Here is a 26,693-nt window from a genome sequence, read left to right as displayed (position 1 = left end):
GTGATTTATTGTAAATGACAAATTTACAATTTTATTTTATTTAAAAATGACCTACAGAAAAAGTTTCACTAAAAGAATTCTCATTGCAGAAAGTGAAAAAAAGTTCTCCCTCGAGGCCTGAAAGTCCTTGACGCACAAAATCCTACAGTTGTTAATCACCCCACAAACCTTGTAATTATTGTACTTACAAGATTTTTTATTTTGTACTTTTGTGATAAATTAAGTGGACAGATGTCGAAATGCCTGGAATTCTTTGATTTGCTGCAACAGTTTTTCAATGTCCAACCTGAACCATTTGCTTACCCCTGCTGAAGCTAATTTAAAGGGACCTTGAACACAAAACGTCTTTCATGATTAAGATAGAGCATGTCATTTTAAACCGCTTTCTAATTGTACTTCTATTATCAAATTTTCTTCATTTTCTCAGCATCTTTTTGTTGTAAAGCAGGAATGTAAGCCCAGGAGCGTTCACGTGTCTGGAGCACTATATGGCAGCAATTTTGCAAGAATGCTATCTCCTGCCATGTAGTGCTACAAACATCTACCTAGGTAGCTCTTCAACATAGAATACCTTGTGAACAAAGCAAATTTGATAATATAAGTAAATTGGAAACTTTTTAAAAATTGTGTGCTGTCTTAATAAGAAAAGAAAATTGTTTTGGGTTTCATATCCCTTTAAGGATAGATATGTAGCTGGGTTAGACTTGTGAAGTGGGCTATGTGCACTTCTTAGAGATTTTTTTAACACTATAGAGGCATGCTTACTGATAAATAAAATGCTCACAGCTCTGTTGCAGTGACTCCTCACAAGCAACAGTGATTTTATTTTTATTTTTTATGTAGTACTGGAACAGCCATTTTACAAAAACTACAATGTTTTAAAATGCAACAAATTAAAATATAGATCAACCAAAAGGAGTCCTCCTGATATCCTCAAATAAATGTAAAAGAAAACTATATATGATCAAGGAGAGTACTTTCTATGCTGCTATCTCAAAAAATTGTCAACGTAAAGTAAAACCTGTGACCATAGAACAGCATACTCACAATTAAAGTGTCAGTAAACCTAAAAAATAATGTTATATAATTCTGCACATAGTGCAGAATTATATAACATTATTTTACTGCTATAGTAATAAAACCCTTTTTTCCCTTTTAATATTTAAAAAACATGCCGCTTTTACAGACCCGCTCTCTGCTGAGCGGGTCTGTTTTTTTTAGTCAGCTCATCGGGCCAGCTGTATAGTCACAGCCCGGCCCGACCGTGCCATAAGATTAAGTGCAGCTCGCTCCTGTGACAGGAGCGAGCTGCACTTAATCTTATGGCGCGGTCGGGCCGGGCTGTGACTATACAGCTGGCCCGATGCGCTGACTAAAAAAAACAGACCAGCACAGCAGAGAGCGGGTCTGTAAAAGCGGCATGTTTTTTAAATATTAAAAGGGGAAAAAAGGGTTTTATTACTATAGCAGTAAAATAATGTTATATAATTCTGCACTATGTGCAGAATGATATAACATTATTTTTTAGGTTTACTGTCCCTTTAAGCGAAACTAGACTACAATAAGTTTAATATGTTTTATTAAAACCTTGAATAATAAAATCGTACTTTTTCTTATATAATTTTATTACAAGACTGCTGTTACTGATGATTATAATATATACTTGTTTTTAATTTTAACAAAAAATTAAAACAAAAAAAACGTATTTTTTTTATAAATGTATAGAATGAAATACAACGGTATTACACTAGAAACTCCAGAGCACAGGGTGTGATACAAGCTGTATATGATCTTGTTACCATCTTGCAGTTTGAATGAAGGTGTTAATCCTGTCATATTACCTTCAGCACTAGAGCTACCCATGTGTAATGTTGGAGTGCGTGACCAGGTTTTGGGGGACAGTATGTTTTTAATATTCGTCTTTTTTTCTGATCAGTTTCAGATTGGAGAAATGGCAAACGGTTTGATTAGCAAGCTGGAATTCCTGGGAATTAATAAACAATCGGTTTCCAACTTCCATATACTGCTGTTTCAGACTGAGGTGAGTGTTCTTGTCCCCCTATACACTATACCATTGGTTTGTTTAAATCACTGCTCTTGCAAACGAGTTGCAGAGTGAAATGTGTTTGCATAAAATTGTTCCTTCAGTGACAATGTTTCAATGTAAACCCCTTCCTGGATGCTGTACATAAAGCCCTGTTACCTGGCTGTGTTGCCCTAACACTCGGCAGGACAAACATTGTAAGTATTGCATTGTCCAAGAAATTATGTTCATTTGCATTACACCCTTTTATTTCTCAAAAAAACAACAACTTTAGTTTTAAATATCCCGATTCTGCGGATGTAACCTCCCTGTTAGAGTGATCTTCCAACATATGACGTAATGCTATATATACAGAGTATATCACTTTTTTTCTTTTTTACTATTATTATTTTGATAGTATTCCAATTTTCTGATAAAAATATTAAAGAACTTCCCGTCATCTCCAGACTAGGATATCAGATTGGAGGGAAGGGGCACTGAGCGGAAACTATCTGAAACGCAAACTCCAGGATGCAACAGAACAAATAAAACTGTATGAAATTAACGCCACTCCAAAGGGCTGGTCCTGCCACTGGGACAGGTACGAATCTTCCCCACTTTTCACCTTTCACATCTCAAACATGACTTTTGACATCAACACGTGACCTCATCTATCTGGAGACTGAAAGCAGCTGCCATTTAGATTCTAGGTGGGCAGATCCTGCAGCACAATGCAGTGTTTGGTCCCCAACCTGGAGAACCACATGATTTGTATAAGTAGTTTCCTGTTTGGACAAAATGTTGTTAATTCCTGCGCAACTTGTTGATTGCCTGATCTGGGAGGGAGAGAGGGGGGAAGCGCTTGCGACATGCTCTGTGAACATTTCAGGATGTCTGGATTCCGCGTTGCCTGTGTAACATCGGTGAAGCTTACTCAACCTTCGTGCTTCGGCTGTCACAGAAGAGCAAGATGCTTTCTCCTGGCGCAGGTCAGACCGAAATATTTCTTTACATTTGTCTTGGTTTTGTTATCTTTTGCTTAATTGAAGATTTTTGCTTTCTTATCTTTCAGCTCGATGAAAACATATAAACTAGTTTCCCCTAAATGAGGATCTAATACAAGATTTCAAATTTGAGCTTTGTTTTAACAGAATGGTGCTTTAAACTCCATTGCCCCATTTTTAGTGCCATGTTTAAACCACAGATCACTAACGCTATTTAGTACTTGTATTTTAGTACTATTTAGTGTTTTACCTAAAGCCTTCAGACTATAATGATCTGACAATCAGAGCATGACCTGTATTCATAAAATGACTAGAAATGCAAATGAACGCTGCCGTACACCTTTAGAGTGCTATTGCATTTGGGAATAGCAAATATTTAGTTGTTTCCCTCCTGATGGCTAAAAGCAGCCAAAGGAGAGGAAATCAGTTGTTTTGTGGAATGTAGAGGGGACAGAAATTTAAAAACCTGTGTTCTTTTTGTGATTCAGGGATCATAGGCGCTATTTCTATGTTAACGAGCGCTCAGGAGAGTCTCAATGGGAATTCCCAGATGTGGAAGAGGAGGGGCTGGCGGGTCAAAATAAATTGTCAGAAAAGGAAAAGTTTGCAGGTGTCCCAGCTCCTCCGGCTCCTCCAGCTGAATTACCGTCAAATATTTCAGGTATTTAATGGCAAAACTTTTAAATATGTTTGAGAAATAAAGATTTTTTTCATTGTGGTTTTACATTATAAGTAGGGTTGCTCCGATACCATTTTTTTAAGACCGAGTACAAGTACCGATACTTTTTTTCAAATACTCACCGATACCAATTACCGATACTTTTTTAATGTCATGACAGTTTACCAAGCACAATACAGACTAATGATTTAAGATCGCTTCTTTATAATTATGAACTGTATCTAAAAAGACATTTTGAAATAATAAAACAGTTTTATGTGCTTGTTGTCACAAAGTTCATAGAACATGTTTATAAATAATAATATTACAATAACATATATTAATAATAATGACAATAAATAACAGCTGCAGCAGCTGGGGCTGGAAAGCTACAATTTAAAGGGTGATTACTGGATGCAATTGGGTTGTAGGGTGCCTATATTACTGATAACTTGTACTTAACACAAAGTCGTATAATTTAATTCTGACAATAATATTGGGGAAGGAGTATCCCTGTAATCCCCTTTGAGAAAAATGGGGCATTTGTATTCTTCTGACCCAACAGAAAATAGGGCTGGTCTTCATATTTTTCCAGGGCTGCTTTTTATTCCCAGTCCAGCCCTGGCTACGGGTGTTCCTCAGAGTACAGTATATTTTGAGCATAATTGTGCAATATGAGAGGCTTCCAGCTGTAAAGTAGCAGCTTTTAAAGCACTGCTCTGACGTAAAATAATACAAATAACAGCAATTTGTATTGGCAGAACAGAAGTGAACAATTTTTAGTTAAGTCTCCACTCCAGATTAAAATGAAATGGGAACATACAGTTTGAAAAACGCCACAAGATGGCATATGGGTAGGAATTGGAGGTATCGGTTTAAGTATTGGTGCATTTGCACGAGTACAAGTACTCATGCAAATACTTGGTATCGGCACCGATACTAGTATCGGTATCGGTGCAACCTTAATTATAAGTGAATATATTGTGTATATAAAGCATTAACAATCTGCCGTCTAGTTTGCTTGTATTTATAGCTTCTTCACTTTTCTCTAAATTGCTTTTTTATCGAAGATACTATAAAAGAATTAAAGCAAAATGCTATTTTTATTTTTAAAGCGCCACCAAAATTCCATAGTGCTGAGTCATTGAGTTAGGGTACATAATGACATAGATTCATGGTAAAATAAGTTGAGAAACACATACATAAAACAAGCAAGTACATTAACCTGTTAAGTCAAAATTTAACTTTCATGATTTAGATCATGTAATTATAAACAATTTTATCTAATTTGTGGTGTTATCTTTGTTTCCTTTTTTGAAAAGCATACCTACTGGGAGTTAATTTATTGGTGCTGGCACATATATGCCACTTGTTATTTGTTCAGCTAGGTCCTAGTAATGCATTGCTACTCCTCAGCCTACTCTTCCCAAGAGAACAAAACAAATTTTAATAATAGAAGTAAATTGGAGAGTTGTTTAAAATTCCAAGCTCTGTCTGAAACATGAGTCTAATTTAAACGGACTCTTTAATAGAGTAGGAAGTGGGCACTCTTCTGAAGAGCTTAGTCATTTTGTTCTCTTTCTCATTGGACGGAGAAACAAATTATTTTCTCCTCCTTTATGTGTCTTTTAGCCACAGCACCGGCTACTGTGTTTGCTTTAATTTGTATCCCTTGCAAAGTATGTAGTTATTTTCGTTCCAAGTTTTGACCATAATATTAAAAACATCATTGCTCATTTGTTTCCCTTTTAGAACCTTTCTCCGTCAAGCTACCCAGTGCTCCAGCAGCACCATTCTGGGACCACCATCAGCCCCCGCTTCCCTTAGAAATACCTCTCCCACCTCCCCCTCCCCCGCCAGAGTCTCCACCCCCTTTACCACCACCACCTCCTCCCTCGCCTCCTCCACCCCCACCACCACCCCTTCCCATAGAGGAGTGTGAGATTGAAGAGGTGGAAATGGAGGAAGATGATGGAGGTGAACCTCCTGCCCCAGGAACAGAAGATGTGCAAGTGAAACCACCTTTTTCTGAACCCGTCCAGAAGGTAAGTTTTGTGAAAGATTCCTAAGAATACTTAAAGGGATATGAAACCCCCAAAAAAATATTTTGAGATTCACACAGAGCATACAATCTAAAAAATAAATAAAAAAGATTTAAATTTTTACTTCTGTTATCAAATTTGCTTGTTTCCCATTGTATTATGTGTTGAAGAGATACCTAGGTAGGTGTCTGGAGAACTACATGGCAGGAAATAGTGCTGCCCTCTAGTGTTCTTGCAAATGGACAACATTCTTGCAAAACTGCTGTCATATAGTGCTCAAGACTAGTGCACACTCCTGAGCTTTTTTTTCTTAACAAGGCACCAGTAGAACAAATAAAATATAATTGAAGTTGTTTAAAATGGCATTCTCTATCTCGGTCATGAAAGAAAAATGTTGGGTTTTATGTCCCTTTAACAAATGCTGACACCCCAGTGAGTACCTATGGACTGCAGACTCAAGACTTCACACTGTTATATTCCAGAGACATTGTCTGGACACTAACAACTCATTTATATCTATCTCTAATCTTGTTCAGCAGAAGAGATAAGGGAAACCCTTAGACTATTACTAAATCTTTATTTCCATCTAAAGGGGAGGAGAGTCCACGGTTTCATTCATTACTTTTGGGAAATACAGAACCTGGCCACCAGGAGGAGGCAAAGACACCCCAGCCAAAGGCTTAAATACCTCTCCCACTCCACTCATCCCCCAGTCATTCTTTACCTTTCGTCACAGGAGGATGGCAGAGAAGTGCCGAAGATTCGGAGTACTCCCTTAAAGGGACAGTCTAGTATAAATTAAACTTTCATTATTCAGATAGGACTTTCCAATTTACTTATCATCAAATTTTGCTTTTTGTCTTGGTATTCTTAGTTTAAACTAAACATAGGTAGGCTCATATGCTAATTTCTAAGCCTTTGAGGGCTGCCTCTTATCACATGCTTTATAAATCTCTTTTCAACACAAAGAGACAGAAAGTACACATGGGCCATATAGATAACACTGTGTTCAGGCACAGGGGGTTATTTAAGATCTAGTACAAAACAATGCTAAATGTAAGACAATAGATAATAAACAGTCACAGTCATGTGATCAGGGGGCTGGAAGAAGGTTCCTAGATACAAGGTAATCACAGAGGTAAAAAGTATATTAATATAACAGTTGGTTATGCAAAACTGGGGAATGGGTAACAAAGGGATTATCTATCTTTTAAAACAATAACAATTCTATGGTAGACTTTCCCTTTAAGGAGGGTAGTACTCTTTGAAATGGGACTGGAGCTTTAAGTAATCCTGTCAGCCTCTCAGTGAGAGCCTGGGTGAAAGTTAGAGTTCAGAGATGCAGGGAGAGTCTTTCTGCAAAACCATCCCGACTCACATTAACGGCTCCACAAGCAATCGGCGTTGACGAGTTTCACTGCCTGCTTCCTACACTCAAGACCATGTCAGGAGCGATGCTTCTACCTGTCACACTTGAAGGGCCGTGTTCCTGTTCCATGGCATATATTCTGGTAAGATTGTTTCATTTTTTACTTCATAATAACACAGAAGACAGGGCCACAGTGTGACACCTTTTATCTTAAGAGGATCAAGGGTTAATATTCATGGTAAGGGGATTATTGAACGGGGGGCGGGGTTTATACATAATATTGTTTGTGTGATTGCTGTGTTATGTGCGAGATGAGGTTGACTTCCGGGAGTATTTGCGCATCCAGTTTTGGCTGGTTTCTCCATAGTGCAGGTGCGGTCCTGCAAGGCATCCCATGTGACCGGGTGTGGCAGTCTCCACTTCCTCTGTTGATCAGCTGCGCAGGAGACAAAGCGGTTTCTGTAATCCGGATCATAGGAGGTGGTGAGTGCCCCGGACATTGGAGTGTAAAGGTGCCTGTTTATTAAGTTGTCTAGTCCAGAATGAAAGCGTAAGCTATAGAGGACTCTGACACGTTAGAGGGTACTCCCTCTAAATCAAAGTCTCATGCCTGTGTTTGTTGTAAAGAGGTCCTGGTAGATCAGCCTGCTCAACTTTGTTCCACATGCCTCGATAAGGTTGCAACATCTAAAAATAAAGGGATGTCTAGTACTACTTAACTGTCCACCTCTGAGGGTTCCCCGTCCCGTGAGGTGCGTTCCCTGCTTTCATCACCGAATGCACATGCAGCGCCCTAGGGTCCAGCCGTTACTCCTGCGGGAGAGATTTGTTGGCCTTCAGATTTTGCGGATCAACTTCAAACGGCGGTATTGAAAGTGATTAATGCCTTACCATGTTCTGCCAAGCTCAAGCGCAGAGCGTATCAGGGCAGCCAGGCTCAGGGTTTGTCTACACCTATGGAATTGCCAGAGGGGTTATACGATGAGGCCCAGTCCGACTCTTCGGTGGAAGCTCCCTCTGGGTCGGAGTCCGGGTCATCTCATCCTCCAGCTGTGGAGGAGCCTTACTTTACTTTTAGGATGGAGAATTTGCGCTTTTTGCTGAAGCAGGTGCTTGCTACTCTTGAGGTTCTGGAACCAAAGCTTCCGGAAGAACCTTCGATTCCTAAGCTTGATAAGGTCTACAAAGTCAGGGTGGTGTCCCAGACCTTCCCGGTTCCTGTTAAGACAGCTAATATTAAGAGCGATGAGAGCGATTAGGTTCTTCCTTTTCCCCTTCTTCTTCCTTTAAAGTGAAGGTTAAGTTTTGAGAGTTTCTATCCTGTATTATATTATACATCTAGTATATAACCTGATCGCTAAGTTTTTTTTTTTCTTCAAAAAAGTATTTATATTATTAGTTTATAAACTTTATATTGACACTCTCTGCCGTTCTTTGCTCCTCTCTCCTTTCATTTCCGGAGTTTTGACTATATTACGTACAGAGAGGTCCCACCCGCTCTGTACGTACTTCAAAAGCGCGTTCATGAATGACGGCTCACTTGCGCATGCGCAGCATTCACAGAAGATTCGTTTTGTGCCTGCGTGACAGAAACAGATACACAGGACGTCCACGGGCAAACTAAAGGAAGTGACGGCCACGCATGCGCATATCGAATATCAATAAGGCGGTGACGTAATATGACGGCCGCCTAACGGCCAGTGTTTCAATTGGATAGTCTAAAAACGTGACCGGCCTTATGAAAAGAAAAAAAAAAAACGGGATGTTTTACATTTGTTCAGAATTGGATCAAGAAACGGTAATAAAGCTTAAAATATATCGATTCTAGATTTTTGATGACTTAAACTCCCATTTATTTTAATAGTATTTGCAGGAGAAAAAGTTTAATAGGTTCAAGTTTACCTTCACTTTAAGAAACTGTTCCCTGTCCCGGTCTCTCAGCTCGAGCTGTGGGGGACTGTCCCTAAGGTGGATGGTGCTATTTCCATGCTTGCAAAGCAGACAAATTTTCCCCTCGAGGATAGTTCGTTTAAAGAACCCCATGGATAAAAATAAACATGTTAAGGAAAATGTTTCAGCACACAGGGTTTGTTTTTCAACCAACAGCGGCTGTAGCCGCAGTTTCCGGAGCTGCAACATATTATTGTGAATCCCTGTGTGATATGGTCAAAAGGGAGACTTTCATCGACGAGATACAGGATAAGATTAAGGCCTTAAGGGTCGCCAATTCTTTCATTTGTGACACCAGTATGAAAATTATTTGCATGAACGCAAAGGTTTCAGGATTTTCTTTTTTTTTTAGCTCACAGGGCTCTGTGGCTAAAGTCTTGGTCTGCGGACATGACCTCGAAGTCGAGGCTACTGTCCCTACCCTTTCAAGGAAAGATTGTTTGGTCCAGGTCTGGATTTGATTATATTCACAGTTACGGGAGTCAAGGGAGCTTTCCTACTGCAGGATAAGAAGGCGAATCCTAAAGGAGCTACCTTTTGTGCGGACAAGGCCCAGCGCCAGCAAGCCCGCTGCGAAAGCAGATCTGTCCAAGGGAACTTTGAACTCTGCTCAGTCTTGGAACAAGTCCAAGCAGAACAAGAAGTCTGCCAAGACAAAATCATGAAGGGGCGGCCCCCGACCGGTCTCTGGTCCAAGAAGGGGGCAGATTGTCTCTCTTCTCCGAAGCATGGTTGCAGGACATTCAGGACCCTTGGGTTCTGGAGGTTGTCGCTCCAGGGTTACAGGTCCCATCCGCCCAGGGGCAGATTCCTCCTGTCAAACCTGTCTTCAAGACCGGAAAAGAGAGGCCTTTTTAGATTTTGTGAGGGTTTTCTCCTCTCTAGGTGTTATCGTACCAGTACCCTGAGCAGATGGGGGTCTTAGGGTAGTATTCAAACCTTTTTGTGGCTCCAAAGAAGGAGGGCACGTTCCGCCCGATTCTAGACCTAAAGTGTTTAAACAAGTTTCTGGCGGTTCCATCGTTCAAAATGAAAATGATCAGATCTATTCTGCACCTAGTTTTAAGAGGGACAGTTCATGACAACAATAGACTTGAAGGATGCCTACCTTCATGTCCCAATTCACAGGGACCACTACAAGTTACTAAGATTTGCGTTTCTGGACCAACACTTCCAGTTTGTGGCCCCACTTTTAGTCTGGCGACGACCCCAAGGGTTTTCACAAAGGTTCTGGGGGCGCTTCTTGCAGTGACCAGATTCAGGGGCATTGCTGTGGCGCCCTATTTGGACGACATCCTAGTCCAGGTGCTGTCATTAAGCAGAGGATCAGTCGAGGGCTCTTCTTTTCTTGCTCCAATCTCACGGTTGGAAGATCAACTCGGGAAAGAGTATCCTGGTTCCCAGCAACAGGTTGGAGTTCCTGGGCACGATAATAGACTCTGTCCATGAAAATATATCTAGCAGACCGACGCAGGAAGATTGCGTCCACCTGTCTTGCCCTTCAGTCCTTATCGAGCCCCTCGTGGCTCAGTGTATGGAGATGATAGGGCTCATGGTCTCCAGCATAGACGCCTTCCCTTTCGCCAGGTTCCATCTCAGACGTCTTCAATTGTGCATGTTGAGTCAGTGGAACAGCGATCATTCAGATTTATCACAGCGGATATCCATGGATGCTCTGATCAGGGACTCCCTCTCTTGGTGGTTATGTCCGGAACATCTGTCCATTGGAACATCCTTCTTGAGACCGCCCTGGGAGATAGTGATCACGGACGCGAGTCTCGCAGGATAGGGAACTGTTTGGGGTGCCAGGATGGCACAAGGAAAAGGGACCCGGGAGGAGTCTCTTTTTCTGATAAATATTCTTGAACTTCAAGCAATCTACAATGCTCTGAGAGCGCGGCCTCCTCGGGGGTCGTTCAGATTCCAGACTGACAACATTACCTCGGTGGCTTACACCAACCATCAGGGGGTACATAGAGCTCCCTAGCAATGAGAGAGGTGTCTTGGATTTTGGAGTGGGCGGAGTCCCACAGCTGCTTGCTTTTAGCGATCCACGTCCCAGGTGTGGACAACTGGGAAGCGGACCTTCTCCGCAGACAATCCTTCCATCTGCGGGAATGGTCTCTTCACCCCGAAGTGTTTGCAGAGATTTGTCTCAGATGGGCAATGCCGGAGATAGATCTCATGGCGTCCAGATACGGGTCGAGGGATCACCAGGCAGAGCTCATAGATGCTTTAGCGGTGCCTTGTGGATTCAGCCTAGCTTACATTTTTCCACTGTTACCACTTCTACCTCTTGTAGTGGCACGCATCAAACAGGAGAGAGCTCCCGCCATCCTGATTGCTCTATCGTAGTTTGCGGACCTGGTGGGGATGTCATCCTCTCCGCCATGGAGGTTACCCTGTCGCAGGGATCTGCTTTAACAGGGTCTCTTTCAACATCAAAATCTTGTTTCTCTGAGGCTGACTGCGTGGAGATTGAACGCTTAGTCTTAGCCAAGAGAGGTTTTTCTGAAAGTGTGATTGACACTAATTCAGGCAAGGAAGTCAGTCACTCGTCACATCTATCATAAGGTGTGGAGGACTTACTTGTCCTGGTGTGTGAAGCATGGATATCCTTGGCACAAGATGAAGGTATCCAGGATTCTGTCCTTTCTCCAGGAGGGTTTGGAGAAGGGTCTTGCTGCTAGTTCCTTAAAGGGACAGTTTTCGGCATTATCAGTCGCTGAGCTCCCTGACATTCAATCTTTTGTTAAGGCTGTGTCTAGAATTAGGCCTGTATTTAGGCAGTCTGCTCCCCCATGGAGCTTAAACTTGGTCCTTAAGGTATTGCAGAGGGTTCCGTTTGAGCCTATGCATTCCCTTGAGATTAAGATTCTGTCCTGGAAGGTTCTCTTCCTGTTGACTATTGCATCGGCACGCAGAGTGTCTGAGCTAGCTGCCTTGCAATTCAAACCTCCTTATCTGGTTTTTCATGCAGATAAGGCTGTTCTTTGCACCGGTTTTGGGATTTCTTCTCAAGGTGGTATCTAACTGTAACATCAATCGGGAAATAATTGTTCCTCCTTTGTGTCCTAACCCTTCTTCTTCTAAGGACAGGTTACTTCATAATCTTAATGTGGTGCGTGCCTTGAAGTTCTATCTTCAGGCTACAAAGGATTTTAGACAGTCTACATCTTTTTGTGGTGTATTCTGGGAAGCGCAAGGGGCAGAGGGCCTTTTCTACTTTTGTTTTGGTTGAGGAGTTTGATTCGCTTGGCCTATGAGACAGCGGGACTTAAGCCTCCTCAGGATCACGGCTCATTCAACTAGAACTGTGGCTTTGTCTTGGGCCTTCAAGAGTGAGGCCTCTATGGAGCAGTTTTGTAAGGTGGCTACTTGGTCCTCCTTACACACTTTTACAAAGTTTTACAATTTTTAAGTTTTTGCTTCTGCGGAAGCTATTTTGGGAGACAGGTTCCTACAGGCTGTGGTGCCCTCAGATTAGGGTCCGCCTATTTACTCTCCCGGTTTCATTCAGTGTCCTCTAAAGCTTGGGTATATGTTTCCCAAAAGTAATGAATGAAGCCGTGCACTCTCCTCCCCTTTTAGATGGAGAACATAGATTATGCTTACCTGATAATTTTCATTATCGTGGGGAGGAGAGTCCGCGGCTTTTGCCCGTAACTCCAGTGGGCAGACCTAAATTTAATTGATCTTTTGGCACCTTTATACCCTGATATTTCTCCTACTGTTCCTTGTTTCCTCTGCAGAATGACTGGGGGATGAGGGGAGTGGGGGAGGTATTTAAGCCTTTTGGCTGGGGTGTCTTTGCCTCCTGGTGGCCAGGTTCTGTATTTCCCAAAAGTAATGAATGAAGCTCTCCTCCCCACGATCGAAATAAAATTCAGCTAAGCATAATTTGTTTTCTTCAGTATTTAAACAACAAATATGAGAATAAAATACATCTACATACTATGACTACCACTACCTACTATGTCTTGATTTGTACTTTTTCTTACTCTTCTTCATGGAAGAATTTATTTTAACACACCTTTTTTTTTTTTTTTTTTTTTTCTTCTGTATTTTTCTTTATAGAAGGCGGAGCTCGTGTCTCAGAAGAAGTCTGATGTTCAGGTACAGGGGTTACAAAGGGACTTGGGTAGAACTGTGTGTAGAGTAGACAGTGGCATAGAAAGCATTTGTCTTACTCATGGGCTGCCATATCTTGAGCAATAATACAGTGACCAAATATTTTTGTTGTACTTCTATATCACCAAGCATTGTTATAGGATGCAATGCCTATTATTTTTTTCTTAAACTTGAAAAATTAGTTTTTTTTGTCCTAACTTTAATGCAGAAATAATTTTAACGTTACGTTTTCTGTCATGAACGTGAGAGCAGCAGTTGGAGTGTAGCGTCCCTTTATCAAATGCTAGGTTCAGATAGAGCATTTTCAAACAACATTCTAATTCGCCTCCATTATCTTTTTATATACATATTTTGAGGTACCAGCTCCTCCTGAATATGCGCAAGAATTTACAGTATATACATATATGCATTTTGTAATTGGCTGATGGCTATCACATGATGCAGTGGGATGGAAAATAGAAGTAAAATTTGTCAGAAAAAAACCTACTACTCTTTTGAAATTCAGACTAAGTACTTATGCATTGTCTTTTTATTATGCAGTTATATTGTATTAAGTGGTCATTTTTTTTTATTTTTTTTTTAACTATAATGGCCCTTTTAAGAGTGCAACACCTATTTTATTATATCTGTGTGACTGCAATAAAAGTATCACTGTATAGGGATTTATAAAAGGACCACTAAATGCAGTAGAAATTCATAATTAACAAGTACAGAATAAATAGACCATGCAATAACACCTACTCTGAATTTTAAATTGGCAGTAGATTATTTCTTTCATGTAATTGGCAAGAGTCCATGAGCTAGTGACGTATGGGATATACAATCCTACCAGGGGGGGCATAGTTTCCCAAACCTCAAAATGCCTATAAATACACCCCTCACCACACCAACAATTCAATTTTACAAACTTTGCCTCCCTATGGAGGTGGTGAAGTAAGTTTGTGCTTGATTATCTCAGCTGTCAGACTTTACATCCAGGGGAGTGGTCTCTCCATCGAGATATGTTTGGCTTCCAATCTAAACGAGAAACTTCCCAGGTACTTGTCCAGGTCCAGGGATCCTCAGGCAGAGTCAGTGGATGCGTTAGCAGTTCCTTGGTTTTACAAACATGCTTATTTATATCTTCCTGCCTCTAATTCTTCTTCCAAGAGTGATATCCAAGATCATTTTGGAACAATCGTTTGTGTTTCTGGTAGCACCAGCATGGCCTCACAGGTTCTGGTATGTAGATCTTGTCCGGATGTCCAGTTGCCAACCTTGGCCACTTCCTTTAAGACCAGACCTTCTGTCTCAAGGACTGTTTTTCAATCAGGATCTCAAATCGTTAAATTTGAAGGTATGGAAATTGAACGCTTAGTGCTTTGTCATAGAGGTTTCTCTGACTCAGTGATTAATACTATGTTACAGGCTCGTAAATCTGTTTCTAGGAAGATTTATTATTGAGTTTGGAAGACTTATATTTCATGGTGTTCTTCTCACATTCTTTTAGAATTTTACAGTTCATTCAGGATTTTTTGGAAAAAGGTTTGTCTGCAAGTTCTTTGAAGGGACAAATCTCTGCTCTTTCTGTTTTATTTCACAGAAAGATTGCTAAGCTTCCTGATATTCACTGTTTTGTACAGGCTTTGGTCTGTATCAAGCCTGTCATTAATTCAATCTCTCCTCCTTGGAGTCTTAATTTGGTTTTGAAGGCTTTACAGGCTCCTCCTTTTGAGCCTATGCATTCTTTGGATAATAAACTACTTTCTTGGAAAGTGTTGTTCCTTTTGGCTATCTCTTTGTCTAGAAGAGATTCCGAACTATTGGCTCTTTCTTGTGAGTCTCCTTTTCTGATTTTCCATCAGGATAAGGCAGTTTTGCGGACTTTATTTAAATTTTTGCCTAAAGTTGTGAATTCTAACAACATTAATAGAGAAATTGTTGTTCCCTCTTTGTATCCTAATCCTAAGAATTATTTGGAGAGATCCTTACATTCTCTGGATGTTGCTTTGAAATATTATGATGAATCTACTAAAGATTTCAGGAACACTCAAAGAATTACAGCTCATTCTACTAGATCAGTCTCCACTTCATGGGCTTTTAAGAATGAAGCTTCAGTTGATCAGAATTGCAAAGCAGCAACTTGGTCTTCTTTGCATACATTTACTAAATTCTACCGTTTTGATGTATTTGCCTCTTCTGAAGCAGTATTTGGTAGAAAGGTTCTTCAGGCAGCTGTTTCAGTTTGATTCATCTGCTTATGTTTTAAGTTTTTTTTTCTTTTCATTTATGAGAAACTTATTATTTTTTTGGATGTGGATTTAATTTTTTTCAGTGGAAAATGGCTGTTTTTATTTTTATCCATCCCTCTCTAGTGACTCTTCTGTGGAGATCCACATCTTGGGTATTAATATCCCATATGTCACTAGCTCATGGACTCTTGCCAATATGAAAGAAATGAATTTATCAGGTAAGTTCTTACATAAATTATGTGTTTTGATTTATTTTTTCTGGCAAATTTTTTCTCTCCCATTTTCCGGCCTCCTGTATCATGTGACAGACATCCATCAGCCAATCACAGGCTAGTATACGTATACCCTAAGAGCTTGTGCACATGCTCAATAGGATCTTGTTCCCCAGAAAGTGTGTATATTAAGAGATTAAAGTGTCAGTAAACCTAAAAAATGTTATAAAATTCTGCACATAGTGCAGAATTATATAACATTATTTTAGTGCTATCGTTATAAATCCTTTTTTCCCTTTTAATTTTTTATAAATATAGTCACACTTGACCCGACCGCGCCATAACACTAAGTGCAGCTCGCTCCTGTTCTGTCTGACAGCAGGAGCGAGCTGCACTTAGTGTTATGGCGCGGTCGGGCCGGGCTGTGACTATACAGCTGGCCCGATGCGCTGTGTAAAAAAAAAAAAAGACCCGCTCGGCAGAGTACAGAGCGGGTCTGTAAAACGGACATATTTATATAAAAAAATTAAAAGGGAAAAAAGGGTTTATAACGATGGCACTAAAATAATGTTATATAATTCTGCACTATGTGCAGAATTATATAACATTATTTTTTAGGTTTACTGTCCCTTTAATAAAAGAAATTTGATAATGGAAGTAAATTGGAAAGTGTCTTAAAATTCCATGCTCTTTCTGATTCATAAAAGTTTATTTCGACTTGAGTGTCCCTTGAACTGCTGATGTACCTTCTACTTTTAGACTAAAGTGGACTCTTCTGGCTCTGGAAAAGCCTCGAAAAGGAAAGCTGTGGATATGTTTGCAGAACAGTCTGTTACCATTGGGAGCTGTCCAGTTCTGTATTCACAACCGGCTATTCCAGCAGGTCAGCATTCTACTTACGTGTAATATAAAACATGTCTGATAAGTATTCTTCTGTATAATAATAATAATAAGGTTTTTTTTTTTTTTTTTTTTTTTTTTTTTAACCCAGTTCCAGCAATGAGTGCAATGAGCATCCCAGCTAATTATATGGGCCTGCCCCTTCAGGTTCCTTCTTCTGTTATGAGTACTTTGGACTACCCCATTCCTAGCAGCAGTTTGGTACCTACCATTCCACAAGTGATACCACATGGAATTTTGCCACAATCTTCTGTTTCCAAGCAACCAAGCCAGCCACAGCCTCCGGCACCACCAAGCAAACCTCAGCCCACAGAGAAACCAAAAAAGACCAAGAAAGAAAAGGTACCCATTGGGCATTTAAGATTTTTTTTTTTTGGTGGGGGGGGGGGGGGATTGTTCCTTGGTTTTCAGTGCTTAACTGTTGTCTCTTTGTACACATTTTAGGTTAAAAAGAGTAAGGTAAAAATGCCTTCTTTAGTCCAGAAATGGCAGAGTATTCAACGGGAGCTGGATGAGGAGGAGAACTCAAGCTCCAGTGATGAAGACAGAATTGTCGTCAATCAGAAACGTATTGATGAATGGAAAATGCAGCAGTTAACAAGGTACCTCATCAATGTGTCTGTCTGTTTCTTAATTCCATTCCTCAAGGAGGGCTAATAGGCCAGGTTCTATAGGCTCCTCATTAGCTTAATCATTATAATTGTCTCACCTGTGCTCAGGTAAAGAAATACTTTCAATCTGGCCTTTTAGTGGTTCTTGATGACTTGAATGGAGAAACACTGCTCTACGTCATAATGCCTTGTCTCAAAAATGTACCTCTATCGCCAATCTTACCTAGTCTATAGTTCTTTTTTTTTTTTTTTTTTTAAAAAAAGGCTGCATCATATCTTTAAAATGTTTAAAGGACCAGTCAATGCAGTAGATTTGCATAATCAACAAATGCATGATAAGAAGACAATGCAATAGCACTTAGTCTGAACTTCAAATTAGTAGTAGATTTTTGTTAAATAAATTGCAAAGTTATGTCTATTTCCACTCCCCCTGTATCATGTGACAGCCATCAGCCAATCACAAATGCATATACGTATATGCAGTGAATTCTTGCACATGCTCAGTAGGAGTTTGGGACTCAAAAAGTGTAAACATAAAAATACTGTGCATATTTTGTTAATTGAAGTAAATTGTAAAGTTGTTTAAAATTGAATGCTGTAACTGAATCTTGAAGTTTAATTTCTTCTGTTAAGTGTGATCAGTCCACGGGTCATCATTACTTCTGGGATATTACTCCTCCCCAACAGGAAGTGCAAGAGGATTCACCCAGCAGAGCTGCATATAGCTCCTCCCCTCTACGTCACTCCCAGTCATTCTCTTGCACCCAACGACTAGATAGGATGTGTGAGAGGACTATGGTGATTATACTTAGTTTTATATCTTCAATCAAAAGTTTGTTATTTTAAAATAGCACCGGAGTGTGTTATCTCTCTGGCAGAGTTTGAAGAAGAATCTACCAGAGTTTTTGTTATGATTTTAGCCGGAGTAGTTAAGATCATATTGCTGTTTCTCGGCCATCTGAGGAGAGGTAAACTTCAGATCAGGGGACAGCGGGCAGATGAATCTGCATAGAGGTATGTAGCAGTTTTTATTTTCTGACAATGGAATTGATGAGAAAATCCTGCCATACCGATATAATGTCATGTATGTATACTTTACACTTCAGTATTCTGGGGAATGGTACTTCACTAGAATTACACTGTAAGAAATACATAAAGCTGTTTAATAACTAGAGATTATGTTTAACGTTTTTGCTGGAATGTAAAATCGTTTTCATTTGCTGAGGTACTGAGTGAATAAATGTTTGGGCACTATTTTTCCACTTGGCAGTTGCTTAATCTGTTTTCTGACAGTTTCTGTTCTCCCTCACTGCTGTGTGTGAGGGGGAGGGGCCGTTTTTTGGCGCTTTTACTACGCATCAAATATTTCAGTCAGCAACTCATTGTATTCCCTGCATGATCCGGTTCATCTCTACAGAGCTCAGGGGTCTTCAAACTTATTTTGAGGGAGGTAATTTCTCTCAGCAGAGCTGTGAGAATTATAGTTTGACTGAGATAAAAAACGTTTATTCTGTAATTTGTTTCCTGCTTTCAGAATTTGTTATCTTTGCTAATGGGATTAAACCTTTGCTAAAGTTGTGTTGTTTACAAGGATTGAGGCTATAACTGTTTCAATTTATTAATTTTCAACTGCCATAGATCTTCTGTGCTTCTTAAAGGCACAGTACGTTTTAATATTATTCTAATTGAATTGTTTTTCCAAGTTGCAAGTTTATTTGCTAGTGTGTTAAACATGTCTGATTCAGAGGATGATACCTGTGTCATTTGTTGCAATGCCAAAGTGGAGCCCAATAGAAATTTATGTACTAACTGTATTGATGCTACTTTAAATAAAAGTCAATCTGTACAAATTGAACAAATTTCACCAAACAACGAGGGGAGAGTTATGCCGACTAACTCGCCTCACGTGTCAGTACCTACATCTCCCGCTCAGAGGGAGGTGCGTGATATTGTAGCGCCGAGTACATCTGGGCGGCCATTACAAATCACATTACAGGATATGGCTACTGTTATGACTGAGGTTTTGGCTAAATTACCAGAACTAAGAGGTAAGCGTGATCACTCTGGGGTGAGAACAGAGTGCGCTGATAATATTAGGGCCATGTCAGACACTGCGTCACAGGTGGCAGAACATGAGGACGGAGAACTTCATTCTGTGGGTGACGGTTCTGATCCAAACAGACTGGATTCAGATATTTCAAATTTTAAATTTAAACTGGAAAACCTCCGTGTTTTACTAGGGGAGGTGTTAGCGGCTCTGAATGATTGTAACACAGTTGCAATACCAGAGAAAATGTGTAGGTTGGATAAATATTTTGCGGTACCGACGAGTACTGAGGTTTTTCCTATACCTAAGAGACTTACTGAAATTGTTACTAAGGAGTGGGATAGACCCGGTGTGCCGTTCTCATCCCCTCCGATATTTAGAAAAATGTTTCCAATAGACGCCACCACAAGGGACTTATGGCAAACGGTCCCTAAGGTGGAGGGAGCAGTTTCTACCTTAGCTAAGCGTACCACTATCCCGGTGGAGGATAGCTGTGCTTTTTCAGATCCAATGGATAAAAAGTTAGAGGGTTACCTTAAGAAAATGTTTGTTCAACAAGGTTTTATATTGCAACCCCTTGCATGCATTGCGCCGATCACGGCTGCAGCGGCATTCTGGATTGAGTCTCTGGAAGAGAACATTGGTTCAGCTACTCTGGACGACATTACGGACAGGCTTAGAGTCCTTAAACTAGCTAATTCATTCATTTCGGAGGCCGTAGTACATCTTACTAAACTTACGGCGAAGAATTCAGGATTCGCCATTCAGGCACGCAGGGCGCTGTGGCTAAAATCCTGGTCAGCTGATGTTACTTCTAAGTCTAAATTGCTTAATATACCTTTCAAAGGGCAGACCTTATTCGGGCCCGGGTTGAAAGAGATTATCGCTGACATTACAGGAGGTAAAGGCCATGCCCTGCCTCAGGACAAAGCCAAAGCCAAGACTAGACAGTCTAATTTTCGTTCCTTTCGTAATTTCAAAGCAGGAGCAGCATCAACTTCCTCTGCACCAAAACAGGAAGGAGCTGTTGCTCGCTACAGACAAGGCTGGAAACCTAACCAGTCCTGGAACAAGGGCAAGCAGACTAGGAAACCTGCTGCTGCCCCTAAAACAGCATGAATTGAGGGCCCCCGATCCGGGATCGGATCTAGTGGGGGGCAGACTTTCTCTCTTCGCCCAGGCTTGGGCAAGAGATGTTCAGGATCCCTGGGCGCTAGAGATAATATCTCAGGGATACCTTCTGGACTTCAAATACTCTCCTCCAAGAGAGAGATTTCATCTGTCAAGATTGTCAACAATCCAGACAAAGAAAGAGGCGTTTCTACGCTGCGTACAAGAGCTCTTGTTAATGGGAGTAATCCATCCAGTTCCACGATCGGAACTGGAATTGAGAGCAGTTCTCAATGCCCTCTTGGCTTGGCCCCAGCTGACAACTCGGGGGTTCATCGGGTTTCAGTCGGACAACATCACGACTGTAGCTTACATCAACCATCAGGGAGGGACAAGAAGCTCCCTAGCTATGATGGAAGTATCAAAGATAATTCGCTGGGCAGAGTCTCACTCTTGCCACCTGTCAGCAATCCACATCCCGGGAGTGGAGAACTGGGAGGCGGATTTCTTAAGTCGTCAGACTTTTCATCCGGGGGAGTGGGAACTTCATCCGGAGGTCTTTGCCCAAATACTTCGACGTTGGGGCAAACCAGAGATAGATCTCATGGCGTCTCGACAGAACGCCAAGCTTCCTCGTTACGGGTCCAGATCCAGGGATCCAGGAGCAGTCCTGATAGATGCTCTGACAGCACCTTGGGACTTCAGGATGGCTTACGTGTTTCCACCCTTCCCGTTGCTTCCTCGATTGATTGCCAGAATCAAACAAGAGAGAGCATCAGTGATTCTAATAGCACCTGCGTGGCCACGCAGGACTTGGTATGCAGACCTGGTGGACATGTCATCCTGTCCACCTTGGTCTCTACCTCTGAAACAGGACCTTCTGATACAGGGTCCCTTCAAACATCAAATCTAAACTTCTCTGAAGCTGACTGCTTGGAAATTGAACGCTTGATTTTATCAAGACGTGGGTTTTCTGAGTCAGTTATTGATACCTTAATACAGGCTAGGAAACCTGTTACCAGAAAGATTTACCATAAGATATGGCGTAAATACCTATATTGGTGTGAATCCAAAGGTTACTCTTGGAGTAAGGTTAGGATTCCTAGGATATTGTCTTTTCTACAAGAAGGTTTAGAAAAGGGTTTATCTGCTAGTTCTTTAAAGGGACAGATCTCAGCTCTGTCCATTCTGTTACACAAACGTCTGTCAGAAGTTCCTGACGTCCAGGCTTTTTGTCAGGCTTTGGCCAGGATTAAGCCTGTGTTTAAAACTGTTGCTCCACCATGGAGTTTAAACCTTGTTCTTAATGTTTTACAGGGCGTTCCGTTTGAACCCCTTCATTCCATTGATATAAAGTTGTTATCTTGGAAAGTTCTATTTTTAATGGCTATTTCCTCGGCTCGAAGAGTCTCTGAATTATCAGCCTTACATTGTGATTCTCCTTATTTGATTTTTCATTCGGATAAGGTAGTCCTGCGTACTAAACCTGGGTTCTTACCTAAGGTAGTTACTAACAGGAATATCAATCAAGAGATTGTTGTTCCTTCTTTATGCCCAAATCCTTCTTCAAAGAAGGAACGTCTACTGCACAACCTGGATGTAGTCCGTGCTCTAAAATTTTACTTACAGGCAACTAAGGAATTTCGACAAACGTCTTCTCTGTTTGTCATTTACTCTGGGCAGAGGAGAGGTCAAAAAGCTTCCGCTACCTCTCTTTCTTTTTGGCTTCGTAGCATAATTCGTTTAGCTTATGAGACTGCTGGACAGCAGCCTCCTGAAAGAATTACAGCTCATTCTACTAGAGCTGTGGCTTCCACTTGGGCCTTCAAGAATGAGGCCTCTGTTGAACAGATTTGCAAGGCTGCAACTTGGTCTTTCGCTTCATACTTTTTCCAAATTTTACAAATTTGACACTTTTGCTTCATCGGAGGCTATTTTTGGGAGAAAGGTTCTTCAGGCAGTGGTTCCTTCTGTATAAAGAGCCTGCCTATCCCTCCCGTCATCCGTGTACTTTTGCTTTGGTATTGGTATCCCAGAAGTAATGATGACCCGTGGACTGATCACACTTAACAGAAGAAAACATAATTTATGCTTACCTGATAAATTCATTTCTTCTGTAGTGTGATCAGTCCACGGCCCGCCCTGTTTTTAAGGCAGGTAAATATTTTTTAATTTATACTCCAGTCACCACTTCACCCTTGGCTTTTCCTTTCTCGTTGGTCCCTTGGTCGAATGACTGGGAGTGACGTAGAGGGGAGGAGCTATATGCAGCTCTGCTGGGTGAATCCTCTTGCACTTCCTGTTGGGGAGGAGTAATATCCCAGAAGTAATGATGACCCGTGGACTGATCACACTACAGAAGAAAGGAATTTATCAGGTAAGCATAAATTATGTTTTTGACTTGAGTGTCCCTTTAAGTAAATTCAATTATGACACGGATAACTTTAAAGGAACATAAAACAGATTGTAATATGTTTGATTCATAACAAAGTCTAAAAATTGATGGTTTCCAGTTCTGAGAACTGGAAGTGTACACTGCAGACTTTACAAATTTAACCCTGTTAACGTGTTCCTAACTGGCCCCATCTGTAGTCATAAGATAACATACTGCAAAATAGTTGCAAGGCTATTCTTGTCTACGTCAATAGCCAGTCCAGATTGGTTCCTTTTAATAAGGCAAGTGGTGGTGGTTGAAGTTTAGCCATTTCAAAAAATGTATCTAATTTGATTTGTTCTATTGGTAACCTTTGTTGAAAAGCATACCTTGGCACGCTCAGGAGCAGCAATGCACTACTGGGAGCTAGCTGCTATTTGATCTCTATTCTTTTATGCCCTGTGTAATTGGCTAACCCATGTGTTCAGCTATCTCCCAGTAGTGCATTGCTGCTCCTTCAACAAAGGATACCAAGAAAATGAAGCAAATTTTATAATGAAAGTAAATTTGAATGTTGTTTAAAATTGTATGTTCTATGTGAATCATGTAAGAAAAACGTGGTGTTTATGTCTGTTTAATTAGCCTGCTAATCACATATTGGCTTGGGCTTACGGTAATTTCTTCTTTCTTAGTGGGATGGCGGAGAAAAATGCCAACTTTGAAGCCTTACCTGAAGATTGGAGAGATAGGCTAAAGAGGCGAAAAACGGCTTCCAGCACGTGACCGGATTCGTTTTGTACTTTGTATAGTTTATTTACACACAACAGATTTGTAAATATTACCCAGCCCCTTTATGTCACCTCTGCAGTCTTACTTTTTATTTTTAATTTATAAAGTCCCATAAAAGGCCTTAGCCCTTAAAGAATTTTTTTTTTTCCCCGTCACATTCTGTTGTCTTTTCTCTTTGCATGCACCTGGCGCTTTTTTTATTTTTTTATTTATCTTCTTAAAAGTCCATTAAGTTATTTCAGGCCTTTCTTTCCTGTATCTACATAAACACAGCCGCTGCAGTGACCTACACCTTGTCGCTATGATGTGGCCCACTACTCTAAAAGGTGACTTGGTGCCACTGTGTTGAGCTTGGATGGCACACTTTAGGCCCAATTAAATGGCTAGAACAGCCTGAAAAAAGGGGATAACTGTGTTCGGGAAGCATTTGGAGTCTGGTGTATTAATAACATGACAAAATTGACAATAAAAAAGAAAAAATCCATAAAGGGACGTGAAACCCAACATTTTTCTTTTTCTTATTTTTCATGATTCAAATAGAATGTGATTTTAAATAACTTTCCAATTTGCTTCATTCTCTTGACATCCTTTTTTGAAGCAGCAGCTGTGCACTACTGGGAGCTATCTAAAGACATTTGGTGAACCAACGAAGAGGCAATTTTCTGCAATCAGCAGCTAGCTCCCAGTAATACATTCCTGCTCCTTAGCTTACCTAGATATGCCTTTCATCTAAGAATACCAAGAGAATTAAGCAATTTAGATAATAGAAGAAAATGAAGTTGTTTAATATCACATGTTCTGCTTGAATCATGAAATATTTTTTTGTTTCATGTCCCTTTAAGATTCTTAAAGCAAACTTCTGCTTTAAAACTACTCCACACAGTTTCTTAAATGTTTGCATCATTCTAGTTAACTTGTCATAGCAGAAGACCTGGGTATGCAGAGACATGTCGTGTCTAATTTTACCTATGTTTTTCTTGCTTTATGAATGTAGCCGTCATCCTACTTGGCATTTTTTGTTGTTCACAATGTGACAAGGCAAGTCAGTACAGTCAGTAGAAATTTGTAACAATAATGCTATTGAATTTTATCTAAGTTCTTCAGTAGCTCGTGTGGAACGGCTTCCCATTGGCTGTACTACCTGCTTTATCACATCTGCAAAAAACAAAAAGCAGAGTAGAGGCGGGTGGCTGGCTGCAGATGAAAAGAAAACTTAAGTAGAATTGGTTTAAAAAGTTTTTTAGATTTATTATTGAATGCTATCAAATCTATGCATTTACTTTCATATCCAGATGTTCTATTATTCTGTTTACTATTGCTTTAAAGGAACATTCTAGTGACACACACAATGGGTTTTAATCTGTATAGCGTATGATGTTAAGCACATTTAATTGCCTCCTCTGCTCATTACTATTCTAAATGTCCTCACCGTACTTCCTAGTATTAAGTTAACTGCCAGATGCATGTATTGGTGAGTCACATGTTCAGCCAATCACAATACATTGTATTATTGAGCAATGCTAAAATTTTGCAACAAAACACTGCTTATGTGCACATGTGAGATGTTACCAACCTCACGCACATAATACGGCTGTGATTAAAGCTCTTGAGTGTGACCGCAAAGTGGACATTGCATGTAAGGAATAACTGGAATAAGATATTAGGCAAAAAAATAGAGATGAAGGGTCATTCTAGACCTGACAGCTTCTCAAATATTGTCCTTTTTTATCTTGTTATTGGACATTCACACAATTACAAATCTTAATGATTTGTCATTTTCAGTATCTGTACAAATTGCCCTGGCTATTAGAGGGTGAGTTAACATCTTGAGATTCTACACCTTTGCAACAAACTTTCATTATTTTGTCTTCTGTAAATATAATTTATCTCTAAAAAATTGGACTTTTTTATTTTCAGAATAAAAGAAAGTACACAACTTTTCAAGGAGAACCCTGCTACATATTGTTTGCAAATTGATAAGAACTGTAAAACAATGCATTTTATGCTAGCTTAATGACCAGGGCTAGCCTTGTGAGCTGCAGACTCACTGGCTTTTCCTGAAGCAAGTGGTGAGTGAAGTTTGCCTATTAAACACAATTTCAGCAGACAAGCTGTTAGTTTTAGAATGCTGATATGTTATTCTTTAGCGAGATGTCTTGTAATTGCAAGGTGTTTACTGTCCCTTTAAATGACAGAAATTAATTATAAATGTTCAGTTTTCCAGTGCACACGAGAGATGTTACAAACTCCATGCACACGTGGCTATTTCATCTAAGCCAGTGATTTTTAACCTTTTTTTTTGCCGTGGCACACTTTTTTACATTAAAAAATCCTGTGGCACACCACCATCCCAAAATTTTAAAAAAATCACACATTGTAGCCTAATACAGCATATATATATACACATACACACAAACACACACATACTGTATGCATTGTGCTGTTATGCCAAGCCTCCTACAAACTACCCCTGCACTGGGAGTAAAAAACAAGCAAAGTTTAAAAAATATGTCACACTGTTGTCAGTCTGCCGTGGCACACCTGAGGATCTCTCACGGCACACTAGTGTGCCACGGCACACTGGTTGAAAAACACTGATCTAAGCAATAATGGGTCTTTTTAATTTTTTAATTATCTGTTTGGAAATCGGACGGATTGTGTTATACAAGTTTATTAAGCAGTGTATGGTGAAATGGGTTTGGAAACATCTCTAACGTTCCTTCAAGTTAATGCATAACATAATTTTTAACATCTGCACAATTCAGAATCCTAATGATTTGTTATTTTTGGTATCCAGGCAGTGTATTTAAGACACTGGCCATTACATTCAAGAAAAGAAAAATGAATTTTTAATGTTTGTTTTCCTTTGTCCTCTGTAAATGTTGTACATATTAATAAACTGATTTTTACCTAATATTTAAAGGCCTATATTTTTCTTTGCTTATACTCTTGATGTTTCAGAACTACATTACCCATGATGCTTAGGCACTCTGAAGTCCAATTGAGCATCATGGGAAATGTAGTTCTGAAACATCTGGAAGACCTAGGTTCTCCATCCATGCTCTAGTCCATCAATACCATGGTGGGTGTTGCTGCTAACAGCCAGTGAGTGATTAGTTCTTGAGGATCAGTTGTGCACCAACATGCATTTACAGTTAGGTTCAATATCATTTTAACTATTTTGCTGCTGAGCCATTTCACACCCCTGTACTAGTAAAGTTCTTTATAGTTGTTTTGCCTTG

General features: G+C 40.2%; 1 protein-coding gene across 1 annotated transcript in view; it reads left to right on the top strand.

Annotated features, from left to right (window-relative positions):
• FNBP4 (formin binding protein 4) overlaps positions 1–26,367 on the top strand; it is a 73,322-nt gene extending 46,955 nt beyond the window's left edge. Inside the window, exons 10-18 of the mRNA XM_053720363.1 lie at positions 1,937–2,041; positions 2,491–2,624; positions 3,516–3,688; positions 5,438–5,730; positions 13,124–13,162; positions 16,380–16,503; positions 16,612–16,862; positions 16,965–17,122; positions 23,355–26,367. Coding sequence (XP_053576338.1) covers positions 1,937–2,041; positions 2,491–2,624; positions 3,516–3,688; positions 5,438–5,730; positions 13,124–13,162; positions 16,380–16,503; positions 16,612–16,862; positions 16,965–17,122; positions 23,355–23,445 — 1,368 coding nt within the window. The 3' untranslated portion in view covers positions 23,446–26,367. The remainder of the gene's footprint in view (positions 1–1,936; positions 2,042–2,490; positions 2,625–3,515; positions 3,689–5,437; positions 5,731–13,123; positions 13,163–16,379; positions 16,504–16,611; positions 16,863–16,964; positions 17,123–23,354) is intronic.
• Positions 26,368–26,693: the final 326 nt, after the last annotated feature.

This window comes from Bombina bombina, chromosome 7, assembly GCF_027579735.1.
Source record: "Bombina bombina isolate aBomBom1 chromosome 7, aBomBom1.pri, whole genome shotgun sequence".
Lineage (NCBI taxonomy): Eukaryota > Metazoa > Chordata > Amphibia > Anura > Bombinatoridae > Bombina > Bombina bombina.
Note: the sequence above shows the minus strand (reverse complement) of the source record. Positions and strands in the feature narration are given on the sequence as shown.